The sequence below is a fragment of the Pristiophorus japonicus genome, chromosome 32 (assembly GCF_044704955.1).
Source record: "Pristiophorus japonicus isolate sPriJap1 chromosome 32, sPriJap1.hap1, whole genome shotgun sequence".
Taxonomy (NCBI): domain Eukaryota; kingdom Metazoa; phylum Chordata; class Chondrichthyes; family Pristiophoridae; genus Pristiophorus; species Pristiophorus japonicus.
In genome coordinates, this window is record NC_092008.1 from 2,817,552 (window position 1) to 2,835,927 (window position 18,376).

The following is an 18,376-nucleotide window of genomic DNA, read 5'->3' on the forward strand; positions in this document are numbered from 1 at the left end:
AAAGATCCTACAGCCCTATTGGAAGAAGAGCGGCGGGGTTGGGGGGGGGGAGCCAATACTTATCCCTCAACATCACGGAAACAGACGATCCGGATCATTAACACAGTGCTGTTTCTGGGAGCTTGCTGTGCGCAAATTGGCTGCTGCGTTTCCAAACAGCGACCACACTTCAAAAAAAAAAGGACTTTGGAACGTCCCGAGGTGGGGGGGGGGCGGGGGGAGAGCCCTATATAAACGCAAGTCTGTATTCGGGCGGGTGCCCGTTCTCGTGGGATCTTCCTGTGCGCCTGACGGCCGTCGCGCTCTCTGATCGATTGTTTTTTCTCTCTCTCTCTCTCTCTCTCTCTCTCTCTCTCTCCCTCGCAGCCAGCCCCCGGCCTCGCCGAGCACGCAGGAGGCCATCCAGGGCATGCTGTGCATGGCCAACCTGCAGGCCTCGCCGGGCTCCAGCCTGCAGGCCTGGTGGAGCAGCGGGCAGGAGCGCGCTGGCGGGGGCCCCTCCTCCTCTTCCTGCTCCGGCCCCTCCTCCGCCACCGCCCAGGCCGCCGGCAAGAAGGCCCGCGCCAAGCCGGCCCAGCGCCCGGCCAAGAAGGCCGGCAAGGCTCCCGGGGCCCGGCCCGGCTCCGCCGGCAGCGACAACGACAGCTACGACGACCAGGACAGCCTCGGGGCCTGCTTCAAAGACTCCGACTACGGTGAGGGTCCTTCCGAGGGGCGCGTGGGGGGGCGGGGGTGGGGCGGTGAGCGTGGGGGAGGGGGAGGTGGGGCGCGGCAGCTGTAATCTACACCAGCGGCAGGCTGGAGCCCGCGAGCAGCACGGAGCGGTGCGCGATGGTGCAGGAGGGGGTAAGCCAGCGAAGAGTGATGTCATCAAGGTCCAGGCCGGTGATTGGTGCGCGGGCAGACACAGCCGGAGCGGCGAGAGACTGTCAGGGGGACGTGATCGCGGCCCAGGAGAGCCGGGGGCCCAGGGGGCAGCACAGGGCCCAGCCCACACACTGTGTGCGATATGTGGGCGCACTGGGTCCGTGCAGCAGAGCTGGTCTCCAGTCGTCCTGGTTAACCCTTGCCCCTGGACCAAGACCTGGCTCTGTCGAGCCCCGTGTGGTGGCTGATGTGCAACAGTCACCCCACGTTAAAAACAATCCACGCACAGGCATCTTCCACCCTTCAGGATGTAGTTCGGGATCAGGAATATTAGCTCCTTCATTGAAACACCTGTGAACGTGTCCCTTTTTGGCGTGGAAGCAAGTCATCCTCGCTTCGAGGGACCAGCTATGGTGCCCTGGGAGTGTTTGATGGGACAGTGTAGAGGGAGCTTTACTCTGTATCTAACCCCCTGTACCTGCCCTGGGAGTGTTTGATGGGACAGTGTAGAGGGAGCTTTACTCTGTATCTAACCCCCTGTACCTGCCCTGGGAGTGTTTGATGGGACAGTGTAGAGGGAGCTTTACTCTGTATCTAACCCCGTGCTGTACCTGCCCTGGGAGTGTCTGATGGGACAGTGTAGAGGGAGCTTTACTCTGTATCTAGCCCCCTGTACCTGCCCCGGGAGTGTTTGATGGGACAGTGTCGAGGGAGCTTTACTCTGTATCTAACCCCCTGTACCTGCCCTGGGAGTGTTTCATGGGACAGTGTAGAGGGAGCTTTACTCTGTATCTAACCCCCTGTACCTGCCCTGGGAGTGTTTGATGGGACAGTGTAGAGGGAGCTTTACTCTGTATCTAACCCCCTGCACCTGCCCTGGGAGTGTTTGATGGGACAATGTAGAGGGAGCTTTACTCTGTATCTAACCCCGTGCTGTACCTGCCCTGGGAGTGTTTGATGGGGACAGTGTAGAGGGAGCTTTACTCTGTATCTAACGCCCTGTACCTGCCCTGGGAGTGTTTGATGGGACAGTGTAGAGGGAGCTTTACTCTGTATCTAATCCCCTGTACCTGCCCTGGGAGTGTTTGATGGGACAGTGTAGAGGGAGCTTTACTCTGTATCTAACCCCCTGTACCTGCCCTGGGAGTGTTTGATGGGACAGTGTAGAGGGAGCTTTACTCTGTATCTAACCCCGTGCTGTACTTGCCCTGGGAGTGTTTGATGGGGACAGTGTAGAGGGTGCTTTACTCTGTATCTAACCCCCTGTACTTGCCCTGGGAGTGTTTGATGGGACAGTGCAGAGGGAGCTTTACTCTGTATCTAACCCCCTGTACCTGCCCTGGGAGTGTTTGATGGGACAGTGCAGAGGGAGCTTTACTCTGTATCTAACCCCCTGTACCTGCCCTGGGAGTGTTTGATAGGACAGTGTAAAGGGAGCTTTACTCTGTATCTAACCCCCTGTACCTGCCCTGGGAGTGTTTGATGGGACAGTGTACAGGGAGCTTTACTCTGTATCTAACCCCATGCTGTACCTGCCCTTGGAGTGTTTGATGGGACAGTGTAGAGGGAGCTTTACTCTGTATCTAACCCCCTGTACCTGCCCTGGGAGTGTTTGATGGGACAGTGTAGAGGGAGCTTTACTCTGTATCTAACCCCATGCTGTACCTGCCCTGGGAGTGTTTGATGGGACAGTGTAGAGGGAGCTTTACTTTGTATCTAACCCCCTGTACCTGCCCTGGGAGTGTTTGATGGGACAGTGTCGAGGGAGCTTTACTCTGTATCTAACCCCCTGTACCTGCCCTGGGAGTGTTTGATGGGACAGTGTAGAGGGAGCTTTACTCTGTATCTAACCCCGTGCTGTACCTGCCCTGGGAGTGTTTGATGGGACAGTGGAGAGGGAGCTTTACTCTGTATCTAACCCCCTGTACCTGCCCTGGGAGTGTTTGATGGGACAGTGTAGAGCGAGCTTTACTCTGTATTTAACCCCCTGTACCTGCCCTGGGAGTTCATTGATGGGGACAGTGTAGAGGGAGCTTTACTCTGTATCTAACCCCCTGTACCTGCCCTGGGAGTGTTTGATGGGACAGTGTAGAGGGAGCTTTACTCTGTATCTAACCCCCTGTACCTGCCCTGGGAGTGTTTGATGGGACAGTGTCGAGGGAGCTTTACTCTGTATCTAACCCCCTGTACCTGCCCTGGGAGTTCATTGATGGGGACAGTGTAGAGGGAGCTTTACTCTGTATCTAACCCCCTGTACCTGCCCTGGGAGTGTTTGATGGGGACAGTGTAGAGGGAGCTTTACTTCTGTATCTAACCCCCTGTACCTGCCCTGGGAGTGTTTGATGGGACAGTGTCGAGGGAGCTTTACTCTGTATCTAACCCCCTGTACCTGCCCTGGGAGTGTTTGATGGGGACAGTGTAGAGGGAGCTTTACTCTGTATCTAACCCCCTGTACCTGCCCTGGGAGTGTTTGATGGGACAGTGTCGAGGGAGCTTTACTCTGTATCTAACCCCCTGTACCTGCCCTGGGAGTGTTTGATGGGACAGTGTCGAGGGAGCTTTACTCTGTATCTAACCCCCTGTACCTGCCCTGGGAGTGTTTGATGGGACAGTGTAGAGGGAGCTTTACTCTGTATCTAACCCCCTGTACCTGCCCTGGGAGTGTTTGATGGGACAGTGTAGAGGGAGCTTTACTCTGTATCTAACCCCCTGTACCTGCCCTGGGAGTGTTTGATGGGGCAGTGTAGAGGGAGCTTTACTCTGTATCTAACCCCCTGTACCTGCCCTGGGAGTGTTTGATGGGACAGTGTAGAGGGAGCTTTACTCTGTATCTAACCCCCTGTACCTGCCCTGGGAGTGTGTGATGGGACAGTGTAGAGGGAGCTTTACTCTGTATCTAACCCCGTGCCGTACCTGCCCTGGGAGTGTTTGATGGGACAGTGTAGAGGGACCTTTACTCTGTATCTAACCCCCTGTAGCTGCCCTGGGAGTGTTTGATGGGACAGTGTAGAGGGAGCTTTACTCTGTATCTAACCCCCTGTACCTGCCCTGGGAGTGTTTGATGGGACAGTGTCGAGGGAGCTGTACTCTGTATCTAACCCCCTGTACCTGCCCTGGGAGTGTTTGATGGGACAGTGTAGAGGGAGCTTTACTCTGTATCTAACCCCCTGTACCTGCCCTGGGAGTGTTTGATAGGGACAGTGCAGAGGGAGCTTTACTCTGTATCTAACCCCCTGTACCTGCCCTTGGAGTGTTTGATGGGGACAGTGTAGAGGGAGCTTTACTCTGTATCTAACCCCCTGTACCTGCCCTGGGAGTGTTTGATGGGACAGTGTCGAGGGAGCTTTACTCTGTATCTAACCCCCTGTACCTGCCCTGGGAGTGTGTGATGGGACAGTGTAGAGGGAGCTTTACTCTGTATCTAACCCCGTGCCGTACCTGCCCTGGGAGTGTTTGATGGGACAGTGTAGAGGGACCTTTACTCTGTATCTAACCCCCTGTAGCTGCCCTGGGAGTGTTTGATGGGACAGTGTAGAGGGAGCTTTACTCTGTATCTAACCCCCTGTACCTGCCCTGGGAGTGTTTGATGGGACAGTGTCGAGGGAGCTGTACTCTGTATCTAACCCCCTGTACCTGCCCTGGGAGTGTTTGATGGGACAGTGTCGAGGGAGCTTTACTCTGTATCTAACCCCCTGTACCTGCCCTGGGAGTGTTTGATAGGGACAGTGTAGAGGGAGCTTTACTCTGTATCTTACCCCCTGTACCTGCCCTTGGAGTGTTTGATGGGGACAGTGTAGAGGGAGCTTTACTCTGTATCTAACCCCCTGTACCTGCCCTGGGAGTGTTTGATGGGACAGTGTCGAGGGAGCTTTACTCTGTATCTAACGCCCTGTACCTGCCCTGGGAGTGTTTGATGGGACAGTGTAGAGGGAGCTTTACTCTGTATCTAATCCCCTGTACCTGCCCTGGGAGTGTTTGATGGGACAGTGTAGAGGGACCTTTACTCTGTATCTAACCCCCTGTACCTGCCCTGGGAGTGTTTGATGGGACAGTGTAGAGGGAGCTTTACTCTGTATCTAACCCCGTGCTGTACTTGCCCTGGGAGTGTTTGATGGGGACAGTGTTGAGGGTGCTTTACTCTGTATCTAACCCCCTGTACTTGCCCTGGGAGTGTTTGATGGGACAGTGCAGAGGGAGCTTTACTCTGTATCTAACCCCCTGTACCTGCCCTGGGAGTGTTTGATCGGACAGTGTAGGGGGAGCTTTACTCTGTATCTAACCCCCTGTAGCTGCCCTGGGAGTGTTTGATGGGACAGTGTAGAGGGAGCTTTACTCTGTATCTAACCCCCTGTACCTGCCCTGGGAGTGTTTGATAGGACAGTGTAAAGGGAGCTTTACTCTGTATCTAACCCCCTGTACCTGCCCTGGGAGTGTTTGATGGGACAGTGTAGAGGGAGCTTTACTCTGTATCTAACCCCATGCTGTACCTGCCCTTGGAGTATTTGATGGGACAGTGTAGAGGGAGCTTTACTCTGTATCTAACCCCCTGTACCTGCCCTGGGAGTGTTTGATGGGACAGTGTAAAGGGAGCTTTACTCTGTATCTAACCCCATGCTGTACCTGCCCTGGGAGTGTTTGATGGGACAGTGTAGAGGGAGCTTTACTTTGTATCTAACCCCCTGTACCTGCCCTGGGAGTGTTTGATGGGACAGTGTCGAGGGAGCTTTACTCTGTATCTAACCCCCTGTACCTGCCCTGGGAGTGTTTGATGGGACAGTGTAGAGGGAGCTTTACTCTGTATCTAACCCCGTGCTGTACCTGCCCTGGGAGTGTTTGATGGGACAGTGTAGAGGGGGCTTTACTCTGTATCTGACCCCCTGTACCTGCCCTGGGAGTTCATTGATGGGGACAGTGTAGAGGGAGCTTTACTCTGTATCTAACCCCCTGTACCTGCCCTGGGAGTTCATTGATGGGGACAGTGTAGAGGGAGCTTTACTCTGTATCTAACCCCCTGTACCTGCCCTGGGAGTGTTTGATGGGGCCAGTGTAGAGGGAGCTTTACTTCTGTATCTAACCCCCTGTACCTGCCCTGGGAGTGTTTGATGGGGACAGTGTAGAGGGAGCTTTACTTCTGTATCTAACCCCCTGTACCTGCCCTGGGAGTGTTTGATGGGACAGTGTAGAGGGAGCTTTACTCTGTATCTAACCCCCTGTACCTGCCCTGGGAGTGTTTGATGGGACAGTGTCGAGGGAGCTTTACTCTGTATCTAACCCCCTGTACCTGCCCTGGGAGTTCATTGATGGGGACAGTGTAGAGGGAGCTTTACTCTGTATCTAACCCCCTGTACCTGCCCTGGGAGTGTTTGATGGGGACAGTGTGGAGGGAGCTTTACTTCTGTATCTAACCCCCTGTACCTGCCCTGGGAGTGTTTGATGGGACAGTGTCGAGGGAGCTTTACTCTGTATCTAACCCCCTGTACCTGCCCTGGGAGTGTTTGATGGGGACAGTGTAGAGGGAGCTTTACTCTGTATCTAACCCCCTGTACCTGCCCTGGGAGTGTTTGATGGGACAGTGTCGAGGGAGCTTTACTCTGTATCTAACCCCCTGTACCTGCCCTGGGAGTTCATTGATGGGGACAGTGTAGAGGAAGCTTTACTCTGTATCTAACCCCCTGTACCTGCCCTGGGAGTGTTTGATGGGGACAGTGTAGAGGGAGCTTTACTCTGTATCTAACCCTGTGCTGTACCTGCCCTGGGAGTGTTTGATGGGACAGTGTCGAGGGAGCTTTGCTCTGTATCTAACCCCCTGTACCTGTCCTGGGAGTGTTTGATGGGACAGTGTAGAGGGAGCTTTGCTCTGTATCTAACCCCCTGTACCTGCTCTGGGAGTGTTTGATGGGACTGTGTAGAGGGAGCTTTACTCTGTATCTAACCCCCTGTACCTGCCCTGGGAGTGTTTGATGGGGACAGTGTAGAGGGAGCTTTACTCTGTATCTAACCCTGTGCTGTACCTGCCCTGGGAGTGTTTGATGGGACAGTGTCGAGGGAGCTTTACTCTGTATCTAACCCCCTGTACCTGCCCTGGGAGTGTTTGATGGGACAGTGTAGAGGGAGCTTTACTCTGTATCTAACCCCCTGTACCTGCCCTGGGAGTGTTTGATGGGACAGTGTAGAGGGAGCTTTACTCTGTATCTAACCCCCTGTACCTGCCCTGGGAGTGTTTGATGGGGCAGTGTAGAGGGAGCTTTACTCTGTATCTAACCCCCTGTACCTGCCGTGGGAGTGTTTGATGGGACAGTGTAGAGGGAGCTTTACTCTGTATCTAACCCCCTGTACCTGCCCTGGGAGTGTTTGATGGGACAGTGTAGAGGGAGCTTTACTTTGTATCTAACCCCCTGTACCTGCCCTGGGAGTGTTTGATGGGACAGTGTCGAGGGAGCTTTACTCTGTATCTAACCCCCTGTACCTGCCCTGGGAGTGTTTGATGGGACAGTGCAGAGGGAGCTTTACTCTGTATCTAACCCCGTGCTGTACCTGCCCTGGGAGTGTTTGATGGGACAGTGGAGAGGGAGCTTTACTCTGTATCTAACCCCCTGTACCTGCCCTGGGAGTGTTTGATGGGACAGTGTAGAGCGAGCTTTACTCTGTATTTAACCCCCTGTACCTGCCCTGGGAGTTCATTGATGGGGACAGTGTAGAGGGAGCTTTACTCTGTATCTAACCCCCTGTACCTGCCCTGGGAGTGTTTGATGGGACAGTGTAGAGGGAGCTTTACTCTGTATCTAACCCCCTGTACCTGCCCTGGGAGTGTTTGATGGGACAGTGTAGAGGGAGCTTTACTCTGTATCTAACCCCATGCTGTACCTGCCCTGGGAGTGTTTGATGGGACAGTGTAGAGGGAGCTTTACTTTGTATCTAACCCCCTGTACCTGCCCTGGGAGTGTTTGATGGGACAGTGTCGAGGGAGCTTTACTCTGTATCTAACCCCCTGTACCTGCCCTGGGAGTGTTTGATGGGACAGTGTAGAGGGAGCTTTACTCTGTATCTAACCCCGTGCTGTACCTGCCCTGGGAGTGTTTGATGGGACAGTGGAGAGGGAGCTTTACTCTGTATCTAACCCCCTGTACCTGCCCTGGGAGTGTTTGATGGGACAGTGTAGAGCGAGCTTTACTCTGTATTTAACCCCCTGTACCTGCCCTGGGAGTTCATTGATGGGGACAGTGTAGAGGGAGCTTTACTCTGTATCTAACCCCCTGTACCTGCCCTGGGAGTGTTTGATGGGACAGTGTAGAGGGAGCTTTACTCTGTATCTAACCCCCTGTACCTGCCCTGGGAGTGTTTGATGGGACAGTGTCGAGGGAGCTTTACTCTGTATCTAACCCCCTGTACCTGCCCTGGGAGTTCATTGATGGGGACAGTGTAGAGGGAGCTTTACTCTGTATCTAACCCCCTGTACCTGCCCTGGGAGTGTTTGATGGGGACAGTGTAGAGGGAGCTTTACTTCTGTATCTAACCCCCTGTACCTGCCCTGGGAGTGTTTGATGGGACAGTGTCGAGGGAGCTTTACTCTGTATCTAACCCCCTGTACCTGCCCTGGGAGTGTTTGATGGGGACAGTGTAGAGGGAGCTTTACTCTGTATCTAACCCCCTGTACCTGCCCTGGGAGTGTTTGATGGGACAGTGTCGAGGGAGCTTTACTCTGTATCTAACCCCCTGTACCTGCCCTGGGAGTGTTTGATGGGACAGTGTCGAGGGAGCTTTACTCTGTATCTAACCCCCTGTACCTGCCCTGGGAGTGTTTGATGGGACAGTGTAGAGGGAGCTTTACTCTGTATCTAACCCCCTGTACCTGCCCTGGGAGTGTTTGATGGGACAGTGTAGAGGGAGCTTTACTCTGTATCTAACCCCCTGTACCTGCCCTGGGAGTGTTTGATGGGGCAGTGTAGAGGGAGCTTTACTCTGTATCTAACCCCCTGTACCTGCCCTGGGAGTGTTTGATGGGGCAGTGTAGAGGGAGCTTTACTCTGTATCTAACCCCCTGTACCTGCCCTGGGAGTGTGTGATGGGACAGTGTAGAGGGAGCTTTACTCTGTATCTAACCCCGTGCCGTACCTGCCCTGGGAGTGTTTGATGGGACAGTGTAGAGGGACCTTTACTCTGTATCTAACCCCCTGTAGCTGCCCTGGGAGTGTTTGATGGGACAGTGTAGAGGGAGCTTTACTCTGTATCTAACCCCCTGTACATGCCCTGGGAGTGTTTGATGGGACAGTGTCGAGGGAGCTGTACTCTGTATCTAACCCCCTGTACCTGCCCTGGGAGTGTTTGATGGGACAGTGTAGAGGGAGCTTTACTCTGTATCTAACCCCCTGTACCTGCCCTGGGAGTGTTTGATAGGGACAGTGTAGAGGGAGCTTTACTCTGTATCTAACCCCCTGTACCTGCCCTTGGAGTGTTTGATGGGGACAGTGTAGAGGGAGCTTTACTCTGTATCTAACCCCCTGTACCTGCCCTGGGAGTGTTTGATGGGACAGTGTCGAGGGAGCTTTACTCTGTATCTAACCCCCTGTACCTGCCCTGGGAGTGTGTGATGGGACAGTGTAGAGGGAGCTTTACTCTGTATCTAACCCCGTGCCGTACCTGCCCTGGGAGTGTTTGATGGGACAGTGTAGAGGGACCTTTACTCTGTATCTAACCCCCTGTAGCTGCCCTGGGAGTGTTTGATGGGACAGTGTAGAGGGAGCTTTACTCTGTATCTAACCCCCTGTACCTGCCCTGGGAGTGTTTGATGGGACAGTGTCGAGGGAGCTGTACTCTGTATCTAACCCCCTGTACCTGCCCTGGGAGTGTTTGATGGGACAGTGTCGAGGGAGCTTTACTCTGTATCTAACCCCCTGTACCTGCCCTGGGAGTGTTTGATAGGGACAGTGTAGAGGGAGCTTTACTCTGTATCTTACCCCCTGTACCTGCCCTTGGAGTGTTTGATGGGGACAGTGTAGAGGGAGCTTTACTCTGTATCTAACCCCCTGTACCTGCCCTGGGAGTGTTTGATGGGACAGTGTCGAGGGAGCTTTACTCTGTATCTAACGCCCTGTACCTGCCCTGGGAGTGTTTGATGGGACAGTGTAGAGGGAGCTTTACTCTGTATCTAATCCCCTGTACCTGCCCTGGGAGTGTTTGATGGGACAGTGTAGAGGGACCTTTACTCTGTATCTAACCCCCTGTACCTGCCCTGGGAGTGTTTGATGGGACAGTGTAGAGGGAGCTTTACTCTGTATCTAACCCCGTGCTGTACTTGCCCTGGGAGTGTTTGATGGGGACAGTGTTGAGGGTGCTTTACTCTGTATCTAACCCCCTGTACTTGCCCTGGGAGTGTTTGATGGGACAGTGCAGAGGGAGCTTTACTCTGTATCTAACCCCCTGTACCTGCCCTGGGAGTGTTTGATCGGACAGTGTAGGGGGAGCTTTACTCTGTATCTAACCCCCTGTAGCTGCCCTGGGAGTGTTTGATGGGACAGTGTAGAGGGAGCTTTACTCTGTATCTAACCCGCTGTACCTGCCCTGGGAGTGTTTGATAGGACAGTGTAAAGGGAGCTTTACTCTGTATCTAACCCCCTGTACCTGCCCTGGGAGTGTTTGATGGGACAGTGTAGAGGGAGCTTTACTCTGTATCTAACCCCATGCTGTACCTGCCCTTGGAGTATTTGATGGGACAGTGTAGAGGGAGCTTTACTCTGTATCTAACCCCCTGTACCTGCCCTGGGAGTGTTTGATGGGACAGTGTAAAGGGAGCTTTACTCTGTATCTAACCCCATGCTGTACCTGCCCTGGGAGTGTTTGATGGGACAGTGTAGAGGGAGCTTTACTTTGTATCTAACCCCCTGTACCTGCCCTGGGAGTGTTTGATGGGACAGTGTCGAGGGAGCTTTACTCTGTATCTAACCCCCTGTACCTGCCCTGGGAGTGTTTGATGGGACAGTGTAGAGGGAGCTTTACTCTGTATCTAACCCCGTGCTGTACCTGCCCTGGGAGTGTTTGATGGGACAGTGTAGAGGGGGCTTTACTCTGTATCTGACCCCCTGTACCTGCCCTGGGAGTTCATTGATGGGGACAGTGTAGAGGGAGCTTTACTCTGTATCTAACCCCCTGTACCTGCCCTGGGAGTTCATTGATGGGGACAGTGTAGAGGGAGCTTTACTCTGTATCTAACCCCCTGTACCTGCCCTGGGAGTGTTTGATGGGGCCAGTGTAGAGGGAGCTTTACTTCTGTATCTCACCCCCTGTACCTGCCCTGGGAGTGTTTGATGGGGACAGTGTAGAGGGAGCTTTACTTCTGTATCTAACCCCCTGTACCTGCCCTGGGAGTGTTTGATGGGACAGTGTAGAGGGAGCTTTACTCTGTATCTCACCCCCTGTACCTGCCCTGGGAGTGTTTGATGGGACAGTGTCGAGGGAGCTTTACTCTGTATCTAACCCCCTGTACCTGCCCTGGGAGTTCATTGATGGGGACAGTGTAGAGGGAGCTTTACTCTGTATCTAACCCCCTGTACCTGCCCTGGGAGTGTTTGATGGGGACAGTGTGGAGGGAGCTTTACTTCTGTATCTAACCCCCTGTACCTGCCCTGGGAGTGTTTGATGGGACAGTGTCGAGGGAGCTTTACTCTGTATCTAACCCCCTGTACCTGCCCTGGGAGTGTTTGATGGGGACAGTGTAGAGGGAGCTTTACTCTGTATCTAACCCCCTGTACCTGCCCTGGGAGTGTTTGATGGGACAGTGTCGAGGGAGCTTTACTCTGTATCTAACCCCCTGTACCTGCCCTGGGAGTTCATTGATGGGGACAGTGTAGAGGAAGCTTTACTCTGTATCTAACCCCCTGTACCTGCCCTGGGAGTGTTTGATGGGGACAGTGTAGAGGGAGCTTTACTCTGTATCTAACCCTGTGCTGTACCTGCCCTGGGAGTGTTTGATGGGACAGTGTCGAGGGAGCTTTGCTCTGTATCTAACCCCCTGTACCTGTCCTGGGAGTGTTTGATGGGACAGTGTAGAGGGAGCTTTGCTCTGTATCTAACCCCCTGTACCTGCTCTGGGAGTGTTTGATGGGACTGTGTAGAGGGAGCTTTACTCTGTATCTAACCCCCTGTACCTGCCCTGGGAGTGTTTGATGGGGACAGTGTAGAGGGAGCTTTACTCTGTATCTAACCCTGTGCTGTACCTGCCCTGGGAGTGTTTGATGGGACAGTGTCGAGGGAGCTTTACTCTGTATCTAACCCCCTGTACCTGCCCTGGGAGTGTTTGATGGGACAGTGTAGAGGGAGCTTTACTCTGTATCTAACCCCCTGTACCTGCCCTGGGAGTGTTTGATGGGACAGTGTAGAGGGAGCTTTACTCTGTATCTAACCCCCTGTACCTGCCCTGGGAGTGTTTGATGGGGCAGTGTAGAGGGAGCTTTACTCTGTATCTAACCCCCTGTACCTGCCGTGGGAGTGTTTGATGGGACAGTGTAGAGGGAGCTTTACTCTGTATCTAACCCCCTGTACCTGCCCTGGGAGTGTTTGATGGGACAGTGTAGAGGGAGCTTTACTTTGTATCTAACCCCCTGTACCTGCCCTGGGAGTGTTTGATGGGACAGTGTCGAGGGAGCTTTACTCTGTATCTAACCCCCTGTACCTGCCCTGGGAGTGTTTGATGGGACAGTGTAGAGGGAGCTTTACTCTGTATCTAACCCCGTGCTGTACCTGCCCTGGGAGTGTTTGATGGGACAGTGGAGAGGGAGCTTTACTCTGTATCTAACCCCCTGTACCTGCCCTGGGAGTGTTTGATGGGACAGTGTAGAGCGAGCTTTACTCTGTATTTAACCCCCTGTACCTGCCCTGGGAGTTCATTGATGGGGACAGTGTAGAGGGAGCTTTACTCTGTATCTAACCCCCTGTACCTGCCCTGGGAGTGTTTGATGGGACAGTGTAGAGGGAGCTTTACTCTGTATCTAACCCCCTGTACCTGCCCTGGGAGTGTTTGATGGGACAGTGTCGAGGGAGCTTTACTCTGTATCTAACCCCCTGTACCTGCCCTGGGAGTTCATTGATGGGGACAGTGTAGAGGGAGCTTTACTCTGTATCTAACCCCCTGTACCTGCCCTGGGAGTGTTTGATGGGACAGTGTCGAGGGAGCTTTACTCTGTATCTAACCCCCTGTACCTGCCCTGGGAGTGTTTGATGGGGACAGTGTAGAGGGAGCTTTACTCTGTATCTAACCCCCTGTACCTGCCCTGGGAGTGTTTGATGGGACAGTGTCGAGGGAGCTTTACTCTGTATCTAACCCCCTGTACCTGCCCTGGGAGTTCATTGATGGGGACAGTGTAGAGGGAGCTTTACTCTGTATCTAACCCCCTGTACCTGCCCTGGGAGTGTTTGATGGGGACAGTGTAGAGGGAGCTTTACTCTGTATCTAACCCTGTGCTGTACCTGCCCTGGGAGTGTTTGATGGGACAGTGTCGAGGGAGCTTTGCTCTGTATCTAACCCCCTGTACCTGTCCTGGGAGTGTTTGATGGGACAGTGTAGAGGGAGCTTTGCTCTGTATCTAACCCCCTGTACCTGCTCTGGGAGTGTTTGATGGGACTGTGTAGAGGGAGCTTTACACTGTATCTAACCCCCTGTACCTGCCCTGGGAGTGTTTGATGGGGACAGTGTAGAGGGAGCTTTACTCTGTATCTAACCCTGTGCTGTACCTGCCCTGGGAGTGTTTGATGGGACAGTGTCGAGGGAGCTTTACTCTGTATCTAACCCCCTGTACCTGCCCTGGGAGTGTTTGATGGGACAGTGTAGAGGGAGCTTTACTCTGTATCTAACCCCCTGTACCTGCCCTGGGAGTGTTTGATGGGACAGTGTAGAGGGAGCTTTACTCTGTATCTAACCCCCTGTACCTGCCCTGGGAGTGTTTGATGGGGCAGTGTAGAGGGAGCTTTACTCTGTATCTAACCCCCTGTACCTGCCCTGGGAGTGTTTGATGGGACAGTGTAGAGGGAGCTTTACTCTGTATCTAACCCCCTGTACCTGCCCTGGGAGTGTGTGATGGGACAGTGTAGAGGGAGCTTTACTCTGTATCTAACCCCGTGCCGTACCTGCCCTGGGAGTGTTTGATGGGACAGTGTAGAGGGACCTTTACTCTGTATCTAACCCCCTGTAGCTGCCCTGGGAGTGTTTGATGGGACAGTGTAGAGGGAGCTTTACTCTGTATCTAACCCCCTGTACCTGCCCTGGGAGTGTTTGATGGGACAGTGTCGAGGGAGCTGTACTCTGTATCTAACCCCCTGTACCTGCCCTGGGAGTGTTTGATGGGACAGTGTAGAGGGAGCTTTACTCTGTATCTAACCCCCTGTACCTGCCCTGGGAGTGTTTGATAGGGACAGTGTAGAGGGAGCTTTACTCTGTATCTAACCCCCTGTACCTGCCCTTGGAGTGTTTGATGGGGACAGTGTAGAGGGAGCTTTACTCTGTATCTAACCCCTGTACCTGCCCTGGGAGTGTTTGATGGGACAGTGTCGAGGGAGCTTTACTCTGTATCTAACCCCCTGTACCTGCCCTTGGAGTGTTTGATGGGGACAGTGTAGAGGGAGCTTTACTTCTGTATCTAACCCCCTGTACCTGCCCTGGGAGTGTTTGATGGGACAGTGTCGAGGGAGCTTTGCTCTGTATCTAACCCCCTGTACCTGTCCTGGGAGTGTTTGATGGGACAGTGTAGAGGGAGCTTTGCTCTGTATCTAACCCCCTGTACCTGCCCTGGGAGTGTTTGATGGGGCAGTGTAGAGGGAGCTTTACTCTGTATCTAACCCCCTGTACCTGCCCTGGGAGTGTTTGATGGGACAGTGTAGAGGGAGCTTTACTCTGTATCTAACCCCCTGTACCTGCCCTGGGAGTGTGTGATGGGACAGTGTAGAGGGAGCTTTACTCTGTATCTAACCCCGTGCCGTACCTGCCCTGGGAGTGTTTGATGGGACAGTGTAGAGGGACCTTTACTCTGTATCTAACCCCCTGTAGCTGCCCTGGGAGTGTTTGATGGGACAGTGTAGAGGGAGCTTTACTCTGTATCTAACCCCCTGTACCTGCCCTGGGAGTGTTTGATGGGACAGTGTCGAGGGAGCTGTACTCTGTATCTAACCCCCTGTACCTGCCCTGGGAGTGTTTGATGGGACAGTGTCGAGGGAGCTTTACTCTGTATCTAACCCCCTGTACCTGCCCTGGGAGTGTTTGATAGGGACAGTGTAGAGGGAGCTTTACTCTGTATCTTACCCCCTGTACCTGCCCTTGGAGTGTTTGATGGGGACAGTGTAGAGGGAGCTTTACTCTGTATCTAACCCCCTGTACCTGCCCTGGGAGTGTTTGATGGGACAGTGTCGAGGGAGCTTTACTCTGTATCTAACCCCCTGTACCTGCCCTGGGAGTGTTTGATGGGACAGTGTAGAGGGAGCTTTACTCTGTATCTAACCCCCTGTACCTGCCCTGGGAGTGTTTGATGGGACAGTGTAGAGGGAGCTTTACTCTGTATCTAACCCCCTGTACCTGCCCTGGGAGTGTGTGATGGGACAGTGTAGAGGGAGCTTTACTCTGTATCTAACCCCGTGCCGTACCTGCCCTGGGAGTGTTTGATGGGACAGTGTAGAGGGACCTTTACTCTGTATCTAACCCCCTGTAGCTGCCCTGGGAGTGTTTGATGGGACAGTGTAGAGGGAGCTTTACTCTGTATCTAACCCCCTGTACCTGCCCTGGGAGTGTTTGATGGGACAGTGTCGAGGGAGCTGTACTCTGTATCTAACCCCCTGTACCTGCCCTGGGAGTGTTTGATGGGACAGTGTAGAGGGAGCTTTACTCTGTATCTAACCCCCTGTACCTGCCCTGGGAGTGTTTGATAGGGACAGTGTAGAGGGAGCTTTACTCTGTATCTAACCCCCTGTACCTGCCCTTGGAGTGTTTGATGGGGACAGTGTAGAGGGAGCTTTACTCTGTATCTAACCCCCTGTACCTGCCCTGGGAGTGTTTGATGGGACAGTGTCGAGGGAGCTTTACTCTGTATCTAACCCCCTGTACCTGCCCTGGGAGTGTGTGATGGGACAGTGTAGAGGGAGCTTTACTCTGTATCTAACCCCGTGCCGTACCTGCCCTGGGAGTGTTTGATGGGACAGTGTAGAGGGACCTTTACTCTGTATCTAACCCCCTGTAGCTGCCCTGGGAGTGTTTGATGGGACAGTGTAGAGGGAGCTTTACTCTGTATCTAACCCCCTGTACCTGCCCTGGGAGTGTTTGATGGGACAGTGTCGAGGGAGCTGTACTCTGTATCTAACCCCCTGTACCTGCCCTGGGAGTGTTTGATGGGACAGTGTCGAGGGAGCTTTACTCTGTATCTAACCCCCTGTACCTGCCCTGGGAGTGTTTGATAGGGACAGTGTAGAGGGAGCTTTACTCTGTATCTTACCCCCTGTACCTGCCCTGGGAGTGTTTGATGGGACAGTGTCGAGGGAGCTTTACTCTGTATCTAACGCCCTGTACCTGCCCTGGGAGTGTTTGATGGGACAGTGTAGAGGGAGCTTTACTCTGTATCTAATCCCCTGTACCTGCCCTGGGAGTGTTTGATGGGACAGTGTAGAGGGACCTTTACTCTGTATCTAACCCCCTGTACCTGCCCTGGGAGTGTTTGATGGGACAGTGTAGAGGGAGCTTTACTCTGTATCTAACCCCGTGCTGTACTTGCCCTGGGAGTGTTTGATGGGGACAGTGTTGAGGGTGCTTTACTCTGTATCTAACCCCCTGTACTTGCCCTGGGAGTGTTTGATGGGACAGTGCAGAGGGAGCTTTACTCTGTATCTAACCCCCTGTACCTGCCCTGGGAGTGTTTGATCGGACAGTGTAGGGGGAGCTTTACTCTGTATCTAACCCCCTGTAGCTGCCCTGGGAGTGTTTGATGGGACAGTGTAGAGGGAGCTTTACTCTGTATCTAACCCCCTGTACCTGCCCTGGGAGTGTTTGATAGGACAGTGTAAAGGGAGCTTTACTCTGTATCTAACCCCCTGTACCTGCCCTGGGAGTGTTTGATGGGACAGTGTAGAGGGAGCTTTACTCTGTATCTAACCCCATGCTGTACCTGCCCTTGGAGTATTTGATGGGACAGTGTAGAGGGAGCTTTACTCTGTATCTAACCCCCTGTACCTGCCCTGGGAGTGTTTGATGGGACAGTGTAAAGGGAGCTTTACTCTGTATCTAACCCCATGCTGTACCTGCCCTGGGAGTGTTTGATGGGACAGTGTAGAGGGAGCTTTACTTTGTATCTAACCCCCTGTACCTGCCCTGGGAGTGTTTGATGGGACAGTGTCGAGGGAGCTTTACTCTGTATCTAACCCCCTGTACCTGCCCTGGGAGTGTTTGATGGGACAGTGTAGAGGGAGCTTTACTCTGTATCTAACCCCGTGCTGTACCTGCCCTGGGAGTGTTTGATGGGACAGTGTAGAGGGGGCTTTACTCTGTATCTGACCCCCTGTACCTGCCCTGGGAGTTCATTGATGGGGACAGTGTAGAGGGAGCTTTACTCTGTATCTAACCCCCTGTACCTGCCCTGGGAGTTCATTGATGGGGACAGTGTAGAGGGAGCTTTACTCTGTATCTAACCCCCTGTACCTGCCCTGGGAGTGTTTGATGGGGCCAGTGTAGAGGGAGCTTTACTTCTGTATCTAACCCCCTGTACCTGCCCTGGGAGTGTTTGATGGGGACAGTGTAGAGGGAGCTTTACTTCTGTATCTAACCCCCTGTACCTGCCCTGGGAGTGTTTGATGGGACAGTGTAGAGGGAGCTTTACTCTGTATCTAACCCCCTGTACCTGCCCTGGGAGTGTTTGATGGGACAGTGTCGAGGGAGCTTTACTCTGTATCTAACCCCCTGTACCTGCCCTGGGAGTTCATTGATGGGGACAGTGTAGAGGGAGCTTTACTCTGTATCTAACCCCCTGTACCTGCCCTGGGAGTGTTTGATGGGGACAGTGTGGAGGGAGCTTTACTTCTGTATCTAACCCCCTGTACCTGCCCTGGGAGTGTTTGATGGGACAGTGTCGAGGGAGCTTTACTCTGTATCTAACCCCCTGTACCTGCCCTGGGAGTGTTTGATGGGGACAGTGTAGAGGGAGCTTTACTCTGTATCTAACCCCCTGTACCTGCCCTGGGAGTGTTTGATGGGACAGTGTCGAGGGAGCTTTACTCTGTATCTAACCCCCTGTACCTGCCCTGGGAGTTCATTGATGGGGACAGTGTAGAGGAAGCTTTACTCTGTATCTAACCCCCTGTACCTGCCCTGGGAGTGTTTGATGGGGACAGTGTAGAGGGAGCTTTACTCTGTATCTAACCCTGTGCTGTACCTGCCCTGGGAGTGTTTGATGGGACAGTGTCGAGGGAGCTTTGCTCTGTATCTAACCCCCTGTACCTGTCCTGGGAGTGTTTGATGGGACAGTGTAGAGGGAGCTTTGCTCTGTATCTA

The 18,376-nt window shown here is 53.5% G+C and overlaps 1 protein-coding gene across 1 annotated transcript in view; it reads left to right on the forward strand.

Moving 5' to 3' along the window:
- LOC139240490 (histone lysine demethylase PHF8-like) overlaps positions 1 to 18,376 on the forward strand; it is a 99,484-nt gene that overhangs the window by 44,590 nt on the left and 36,518 nt on the right. Inside the window, exon 15 of the mRNA XM_070869025.1 lies at positions 367 to 695. Within this exon, the coding sequence (XP_070725126.1) occupies positions 367 to 695 (329 nt within the window). The remainder of the gene's footprint in view (positions 1 to 366; positions 696 to 18,376) is intronic.